General features: G+C 40.4%; 2 protein-coding genes across 2 annotated transcripts in view; both read left to right on the forward strand.

Annotated features, from left to right (window-relative positions):
• The window catches only part of LOC109463051 (protein AF-9-like), a 13,078-nt gene extending 4,180 nt beyond the window's left edge, over positions 1–8,898 (forward strand). Inside the window, exons 2-6 of the mRNA XM_019759756.1 lie at positions 3,577–3,754; positions 4,253–4,350; positions 4,596–4,718; positions 4,857–4,949; positions 5,425–8,898. Coding sequence (XP_019615315.1) covers positions 3,577–3,754; positions 4,253–4,350; positions 4,596–4,718; positions 4,857–4,949; positions 5,425–5,571 — 639 coding nt within the window. The 3' untranslated portion in view covers positions 5,572–8,898. The remainder of the gene's footprint in view (positions 1–3,576; positions 3,755–4,252; positions 4,351–4,595; positions 4,719–4,856; positions 4,950–5,424) is intronic.
• Positions 5,881–6,516, forward strand: LOC109462997 (protein AF-9-like). The gene has a single exon (XM_019759646.1). It carries the CDS (start codon positions 5,881–5,883, stop codon positions 6,514–6,516), a length of 636 nt encoding a protein of 211 aa, XP_019615205.1.
• Positions 8,899–9,716: the final 818 nt, after the last annotated feature.

A 9,716-nucleotide genomic window follows, 5' to 3' on the forward strand; every position in this document is an offset into this window, starting at 1 on the left:
CGGGGGGCCTCCCCCGGAGGAAATCGTAAAAATTAGACCCCTAAACATCGTTTTTGGTACATTCTGAGCAGCTTTTATGGCAATCTTGTGGCTCCAAAATTTACTGTTCGTGCACAAATAATTCCGGAAAAAGGCTGTATTAAAATTGTTTGCCACTCCGATCGTATTGCGCGCGGTCCTTTGCGCCCGGCCACAAAATGCAGAAAAATAAAGAAAGCATATTTAAATGTCAATTTGATCGAAAACATAATCATTGGGATGTGAAAAATTTCACAGTTTCGCTTTTTGGAAGTTTGTTTCTGTTTTGACGGTTTAATTCTAGCGGGGTGCGATCCATAAATGCCCTATGGAAATTCACCCCGCGTCCCGGTACACTGACTTCCGGGTTCCTTGAACAAGAAAATTACGAGAAAATGGCCAAAAATCGGCGTAGAGAAATATACATCTTCCCAAAAATTCCTTTAATTATGTATTTCTTTAATAGGATGTTGCTTAGTAGTCGTAGAAAAAACGTAGAAAGCAGCGTAAATGTGTCTCTTCTTCACCGGCGAGAGCCTGCCGGCGAAGAAAAATCTTCCCGCGCTGCCGGCTGCTGGCCACATCGCTTATCCAATCAGAACGCAGGTCATGTGAGGTGAACCAATCAGAGCGTCGATCGCACGCTGCTACTTACTTATTCATGACAAGATGGCGCCTGAAAGCTCCTGTTTTTGTACAGCGATGTGGAGTGTGCGTGTTTTTATTCCGGGGTTTTGACGCTGATTTTTGGCTAGCCGTGATTAAGCTACAAATGACACACTAGTGGAGACAACAGATGAGTGATCATTTTACGATCGACAAGAACTTTTGATGAATTAAACAGCTGTGAAATCTCGCTGATGGCGATTTGTTTTTGAAAATTTGTCTCTGTGTATGAAAGATATGAACACGCTTCTATACATGTCTTGATATTTTTTGACGTGATTTGTACTAGTTATTTGTAGCAGGAATGTTACTAGTGCCGGGAGAAGTTGGGAAGGTAGCGGCTTGATAAATTTTCGAGTTTACGAAGCAACGAGTTTACGAAGCAAGTTCCGCCTAGCTCGAGCGATACAGCTCCGCGGATACAACTCGAGCCCCGAACAAGACCCTCCCCCCGTAAAGTTTCGGCCGCGCCGCTCTGGCCGGCCGCGGGCCGCTCGTAGAAGCAAACGCTGACTCGTGCACTAGAAATCTGCACAGGAGGCTAAGAAAGAAGCAGTTTTCAGATCCAGAAAGCTAGCAGAAATTTGTCTGAAGTTCGTCAGAAGAAATGAGCCGGTGAAGTTTGTGAGAAAATGTAACGGAGCTTACTTGTTTTTCTGAAAATTTAGACGAAAGTAACCGGCGCAAAAATTTGAAAATTTTGACGAAAGTAGCCGGCGCAAAAATTTGAGTAGGCGGCGATTTTCGCCGGTAGCCGGCTTGTTTTGAGAAGGCTGCTAAGTAGTATTTTGAACATCCAGTAAAAGCAAGGTCCTTGGTAAAACTAATGTAGCTCAAAACTAGTATGATAATTGTTAACATACCGAAATGACACCATAACTATGAAAATTCAGCTAATTTTCTCTGTACAGTGTACCAGCTACCTTTGCCATGAACATCAAGAGCTATAATATCACTTCACACCATTCTTGTTCCTTTTGTCTGTAGTCTAGAAACCAAACAAAAGGATAAGTACTAGAGTACAATAAGAATACAATTACAATAAACATATGTTTTCATGTACTACAGCTGAGAAAAACAACCATTCATAATGTCATTGTCATCATCCTTTACCTTTAATGAGGTATGGTGAGCTTACTTCAGTGGTGACCATGGCCAAATCACCTGCACTATCCTAGGAGGTAAAAAAAAGGAGGTTAAAACTTAGGCTTGTAAAGTAAAAGGCTCAGTTGCAGACAAAATCAAAATGGTAATATCTGGTGGTACATGATGGTCCTGCAGCTCCTCTAATCCCTTTGCCTATTTGAATAGGACACTGTCCAAGAGAGGCATAATGAGAAAAGTGAGCGATAGAAAAGCCCCTACTGTGTCAACTGTCAAGGCATGGAAAATTCACTATAATCTCTGAAATTGAAAAGATGTGAATTGATCTTTGAAAAGAAATGCCAGATATCTTTCAAAAGACTTGGTCAAGTTTAAGATGTTGGTCTGAGTTTAGAATCTAAACTCACATTTAGAGTCATCTCAAATTTAATCCTTACTCAGTTGTATTCTTAAAGTTTAAACCTTTTACTAAGCTCTATAAGAGCCTGAAGTCTCATTTGGAAGGGATATTGTTAGCTAGCATACTAGTATGTACACATGAATTTGTATCTACTAGGACTATTATTTGATGATTTAATTGGGTTCATAATATATAAGACACAACAAGAAGTAAGTGACACACATGGATATCAGTTGCTAAATACATTTTTTCAGATAACACTGACTGTTCTCCATAACAGTGATGCCAAAATGACTCAAATTTCCATGGTTATCTAGGGTACCTTGTAACAAGGTTATGGCAGGGTTGGACAAGTCCCATTGCCCACTTGCCCAGGGCAAGTAAAAGTACTGTTCGGGCAAGTGAATATCCCCCTGTACTTGCCCAATTAGGCAAGTAAATTTTTGGGATGTGGAATTATGCCCCAGTGTTTGGAGCAAAATCTCTCATCATTTTCTCATAATGTATTCCCATAATATCTTATTGATGTCAGTCAAAAGTATAACTTTTCGTCTGAGAATCCTTTGCAAAGTGCTTTTTTTAAATAAAAAAATCTAATTGTGGTGAAAATGCATAGAAATATGTCATTTATATTTTGCATTGGGCAAGTGAAAAGTTAGGTCGGGCAAGTAGAAATAACCATGTGCTTGCCCGATAGGACAAGCGGATTTTTGAAAACTTGTCCAACCCTGTATGGTACTGTTGACTGCACACCCTATACTAGAGTTCTGTCCAGGATATAGTAGGTTGCCATGAGAATGTATAGGAGGAATGTCAGCAGCTACTTCATAGTACATGCTAATGATATTTTATGGTCATGCATTATGGAAAGGCATTTTTCCTTGGCCAGGGAGTAAATTGTTCAGGTTCTGTCTGGATCAGGTTGTACAAACAACAAACTTGTCTGCTCAACGCAGATTTAAATGTTGATTTACCACATTTGTACCGGTATCATATGCATACAGGTGCAAGTAAAAGATGTGTTACAGTTGTTGAAAGCCCCTGTCACACATAGCCAACCAGACCTTGCATATGGTTGGGAGTTAGTTGTGACTTGTGAGTAAAGTCATCTGTGGTTGGTTGTTGGTCAGGGAGGCTGCCTACTAGTCTTTAAATGTCTTTGACAAATCAAACTGGAGTCGTACGATCAGAGGAGCATACTCTTCTTAGAAGCGATCAGAGGAACAAACTGAAGCAAGAATAGCCCAAATTCCAGGCTGCTCGGCAATGGTTTTGGTGGTGAGGAGCAAAATAGTGGGAATGTCCTGAATGTGTGACAGGGATCTCTAAGTCTAATACAGAAATTTCCCAAAGCAAACAGATGTGTAACATTGTGCCCCCATTCTCAGTGTGTGCAGGTTAACTTGGAGCTGGGACATAGGGCTACCTACCGTAAGAAGCCCACACCAGAAGGATTCACCCACGACTGGAGTGTGTTTGTTCGAGGCCCAGAAGGTAACAATGCAGCACACTTCATCGACAAGGTGGTCTTTCACCTGCACGAGAGCTTCCCCAAGCCAAAGCGAGGTACTCCTTTTTTTCTTTGTAATAGATCTTCATTTGTAGAAAAATTGTGCTGTACAAACCAGTGAAAAGTAACCACCTGTGCATAAGGCCAAGATAATGTTTTCCATTGACATATAGGCATTAAGAGTCCTGTATATTGTGGCCATGCCACGTGTCCACATAGACACTCAAGGTAATTGATTGACAAATGATTTGACTGTTATTACATCATACAAATTACAATGCTATTTTCTCATCCACGGTCACCACAAGACTTGAGAGATACAGAAGACAGCTACAGAAGTACTGTGTAACCAGTCAAAAGTTTTTCTTGAATGGTTGTTACTGTAATTATTATGTTTTATTATGTATTTTGTATGTGGAGAGACAACTGGCAGAAATGCACTTATGCACCTGTTTTGTCTCTCCTCCATGCTACTTGCTGTTGCATTAGAAAGTCTAATAAATAAATAAATAAATAATTAGGAAGTTATTCATGATTTCCCTTGCTTCTTCCAGCTGTGAAAGAACCTCCATATGAAGTATCAGAGTCAGGATATGCTGGATTCCTTCTCCCTATTGAAGTGTACTTCAAGAATAAGGAAGAGCCAAGAAAGGTAGTCATGATTATAGAAAGATGATTCACTTGGCAGTAAATAAACTAAACTTAAAAGTAAAGCACATTAGTAGATCTGACATTCCTCTGTGACATTGTGGATTATAGTAGATGTACTATAAGTTAGGGGACATTTTGTACAGTATTCGTGCCACTGTTATAATTTATACATTCAATTTTGTTCTTTGCAAATTCTGCACCTTGAGTACAGCTTGCTCATTCAGTAATATTTCCTCCATTGTGCAGGTCCAGTTTCAGTATGACTTGTTTCTATACACGGACATGCCTGTCAACAACATCCGTCCAGAGAGACTCACCTTCAACAACCCCTCTGAAGAGTTTCGAAGGAGACTTATCAAAGGAGGGGGGGTAAGTTCCAGTTGGTGATCTCAGTGATCTCTTCCATATATTTTGTTCTATACTCTTCTTATTTTAGATGATGAATGCAATACTAGTTCCTACATGACAACTTCTGGATTAAATGCTGGTACCTTGATTTATATGCAGGTTGCAGTTTTCCCAGAAGATAGCAGTAAGATGGTATCCCCGGCACTTACTGGTCCTCCTGCGCAGCCTCTTCACAGACAACACCCAGCTAAGGTCAGCACACAGAAATTCAACAGGATTATTCTACTTAATTTATTTCACATCCAAATAAATATTTTTGTGTCCTATGTTATGTTATAAAACCCCAAAATCTGAAAGTTGGTATAGAGTGGTGTAAACATGGGGTGGGAGTAAAGGTGATTTTCACTTAAAGCAGTCCATTTGTACTGGGGCTAGTGCAACATGGCAAAAATCACTCTTTTCCAATAGTCCAAAAGGAGGCAAACTGTCTCATCACATATACAAACAGCCAAGTGGCAAGCTGCTGAAAGCAGTTTGGTGGTGGGATGCATAGATGCTATAAGCTCTTCACTTGGTGTGGTTTGTGCATTTTAAATGGATATTTGTGCATTTTAAATGGATAACTTTACAAATGCCCTTCCCTGTGCATAACATGTATCATTTTACAGGACAGAGTATATTACGCCCCCTGAGAACTGTTTTAGCTTATACCTTTTTTGTTCAATAGGATAAAGGGAAAATACCCAAGTCTTCTAGTACTTCCAGTTCTAAAGATGGGAAAACAGTTTCAAAAGAAGCAAAAGGCCCAAAGGAAGGGAAGACTGCATCAAAAGAACCAAAGTTCTCTACAAAGGAAGCCAAAAACTGTTCCTAAAAGAGGAAAAACCTTCAGGGAAAGATGTCAAGCCTGCTCCAAGAGCATCTGTGCTCCAGGAGGCTCCCCTCTTTCCTGACACTCCCTCTAGTGAAAGAGGGAAAGGGGTTCTCAATTAAAGAAGGAAGGAAAAGTATCCAGCAAAAGGCCAAGTGAGTCTACAGCAGGTGATACAATTAAAAAGAAAACAAGAAAAGTAGCTCTGCTGGGGAGGCAGGCCAAAAAAGAGACAAAGCAAAACCTTCCAAGGCAAAAGCAGAAGGAGACTCTAAGCCAAAGGTGAAGGTTGAACCCAGCAGAAGCCAGCCCATGGCCGTGGTGAAACCTCAGACTATTGCCAAGAAAGAACTTCCAACATTTGCCAGCCAGCTGAGTGAGGATGAGGAGGATGAGAGCATGGAGGGTGAGGATGGTGAGACAGGAAACCCCAGCCCCACATCAAGCTTCTCATCAGTTCCCACTGGTGGGGCCGGAGGTGCTCTCAACTCACTCATGGCTGAGCTTGCCGACCAGGACAACGACGATGATGATGATGATAATGAGGACTACAGTATTGGAACATCTCCACCATTCCAGAACCAGCCTGAGGCTGCCTCCCAACAGCCACTGCTACAGAGTGATGGTGAGAGCGCAGGCAGCAATGCCTCTGTGAAAGATGTGAAAATTAACACTTCTCCTTCCAAACAGAAGACAAAGAGTAAACCCAAAGGAGACCGAAGGCACAAGATGTCTAACGGCCAGCCAAACAATGAGTATCTGAACGAGTTGTTAGAGCTTCATCAGCGCATTGTGACTCTGAAAGATCGCCAACATCTGCAGAGAATAGTAAACCTCATTGAGGAAACAGGACACTTCAATGTGACCAAGACTACATTTGACTTTGACCTTTGTAGACTAGACAAGGTTACAGTCAGAAAGCTCCAGAGCTGTCTAGATGGTTTATGAGCAGGTTGGTTCTGTCTGACTGTAAAGTATGAAGACCAAACTTAAAAGGACAGTGGAAATGGACACTCTGTTAGGGCATTATGCAGTATGAGGTTATTTATGTTGTTTCCATGTGGCTCCAAGTCACAGGGGTTTTAAGGCTCTGCTGAAGTATTGCAGGTGCCAAGACTATTTATACTCTTAAACATAGTGTGATTGTATGTTTTAGTGATATTAACAACTAGAGGTCCCTACATTTGTACAAATACTGTCATAGCAACATTAGTGAATACGGTGCATGTAAACAACTGGAATAGCCTCTTTATACAAGCCAGTGAGGTAGCCTTAGGAAAGGACCATGGAGAAAAATATTCTGAGATTCCGAGGGGAACCTGCTACTTCAAATTACTCTCAACCAGATGACAATGAGGACTTGATTGCAGCTCTCTTTTAGGTTCAACTATTGCAGCTTGTTGTAATGTACAGAGATAACTTGTGCTCATATACACATGTAAAGGGCAGCTGTAAGCCACACACAGGAGTAACTCCTAGACTTTCTACGTAAGACAGGTCAAACTATATGTAGGAATGTTTCTCATGTATGTGAGTCCCTAGGAAACTTGTGATAGTCCATGTCCAAGTGAGGCAGCTGTGCATGTACTGGGAATGTCAGGCCCAGCCATTATTTTCTGCTTATTCAGTGCTGCCATCTGAATGGCTTATAGCCATTATCTCTTTTTATGCAAGACAAAATTTTTGTTCAGATAGAAACACATTGTGTGCTCAGATCCCATATAACAGTAAACCGTAAAATTGTTTGGTCAGCTCCCTGTCTTCTTGTAAACATCAAGTACCCATGGTGGCTAGATGGTATGATAAGAGATTAAGAGTCTGTTCCTGTATATTTGGGTCTGAGGTTACCAACAATCATGTGTGAAAAAGAAAACAAAACCTTTTCAAATTGACGTCATCATGATGACCATGCCAACATTGGATAAGTTTGTGGAGAAGGGTGGCAAGACCATGCACAAAGAAATATTGCTAAGAATAGGGGGATGCATATGTTTCAAGTCAACCTGAAGCAAAATGTTTCGAAGAACTTTGGTTTTATATCAAGTTTTTAATTGGTCAGTTGCTACATCAGTTGAAACTATGTAATGGAGAAGCCAGCTGACCATGACGTGGTGCTTGTTGAGACTAGTATGCTTAAGCATCTTTGCTTTGGAATTAGGATGTGATGGTGTTGAGACATTTCCCCCCGTAAACAAGGCTCATGCATTGTGTTGCTCTATTGGGCATGTTTTGTACTTTCATTTAATTCCAGCCTAGTGGTCAACGTCTCAAGGAAAGATAACCACCAAGTACTCATAGCAATCATGAGTCTCATAACATGTGGAATTTTTTTTAGCTAGCTAGATGACCCGTGTAGACCAGCTGTGTCACCTATTCCTACCAACACTTCTCTACTCACCTTTGTAGTTAGTGCAACACTGCCAATAGAATTCCAGAGTTGTGTGGTCAGTCACTGTAGACAAAAAGTAGCAGTTCTGTTAACAAGGTTTTGTTTTCAATACTTCGACTAGTTTTGTTAAGCATAGCTGGGACTATAGAAACTGGAGCTGATCAGAGAAATATTGATGTGCACAGAAGTTAAAAACTGGCTCTGAGCCCAGGTAACAGTAATTACTGTTGTATTCATGATGCTTCATCAGTTTCATTGTTTAATGTTCTGCACACCTGTTACAGGTCCTGGGTGACATGTAGGGTGTATGTACTTGTATGTGTAGAGATACATATATAACTGCAGCTGAGAAGTATTTAGTGAAGGTGTGTGAAAACCAGAGCCACAGAGAAACCTTTCCAGCTATCCTGACTGTCTAATGTCTCACAAATTCAACACAGCTTTTCTGAGATGAGAAGTTTTTAGACAAGTGGATCCAGTCTGCATGATTTCCAATGTGCATGATGTAACTAAGTTGCACAAAGCATTAGCTTGGCTGACAGTGTTATAGAAGCCATGCTGGCACATTTTGTAGTACAATATAGTAGTATCTGTGACATACAGATACACAGAAGGAGCTCAGGAGAAATTATGTATTTGCTTAGTTTGTTATTTTTTGCTTAGTTTGTTCATTTTCCCCCAAACTTATCTGTCTAACATAAAAAGTGATCATGAAGATATCAGAATGTTGCAATACGTTTTCCCTCTGGTGTAACATGTAACAATAGGACATCACAAACGGCATTGTGATGAAGATGTGAAAAACAAATCGCAGAGTACCGTGTGCATGTATGTCGATTCCTTCAGTTGCAGCTTGTTTCATGTAGTACACTACATTTTTGCGTAAAACATACTGTTCCCTAGCATGTTGTTAGACAAATAAAAACATTTTGTTCATATTATGTTGGTCATGGAAACTTGTTATGTGTTACCTTTTCATTACTGCCTAACCCAATAACTGATACAAAAGTGGTACCTATTAGCTATCCTAGCTTGGAGAAATTAACATGTTCATGGTACAACGTGTGGTACATGTATGCATGTGTGCTAATCTGTCTGCCCTTCTGATGTTTATTAATACAGAAAATCGGTGTACAAGTAGTCACTCAAGCCATTTTGTCCATTAACACACATCTTTAATTCAGAAGTGTACACTCCAACCTTTGGGCATATCAGTAGTTGAATATACTTCAACTTAACTTATGAGAGTTAAACTTCAGCCTACACCAGCTAAATTACTTCATATTCAGACCAGTCTGGTATGTATTTCACAACAATCAGTATCAGCGATGTTAGAGCTTAATCACAAAATGGCTCACTTATTGGTCTCTTTTACAATTGGTCTTAGTTAATATTTTATCCAAATATTTTATACAAAAACAGGCCAGATGAAGTAATTGAAGTGGTGTGGCATGAGGAACATTAGGTTGAAACAATTGTTTCTATCATAGGGACAGTCCAAATCCACTCACTGCTCAAGGGGTAGTCCAAAACTTATCAATCAAGAGACATTCAAAACCTGAAATCCACTGATAAAACACAAAAATATTCAGTACATGACAGCAATCACAAAGTCTATCACAAAGCTACTGAGGCCTTCAGCAGCCGCTTATATCTTCACACCAGTTGGTTCTGTCTTTCTTGTGGTCTGTCCTACCAGCCTGTTGTGTCCTACAAGCTGGCTCTGTCCTTGTATCAGTTCTGTTCTACTACCAAGTGG

The sequence above is a fragment of the Branchiostoma belcheri genome, unplaced genomic scaffold (genome assembly GCF_001625305.1).
Source record: "Branchiostoma belcheri isolate BF01 breed outbred unplaced genomic scaffold, Haploidv18h27 scaffold121, whole genome shotgun sequence".
NCBI lineage: Eukaryota > Metazoa > Chordata > Leptocardii > Amphioxiformes > Branchiostomatidae > Branchiostoma > Branchiostoma belcheri.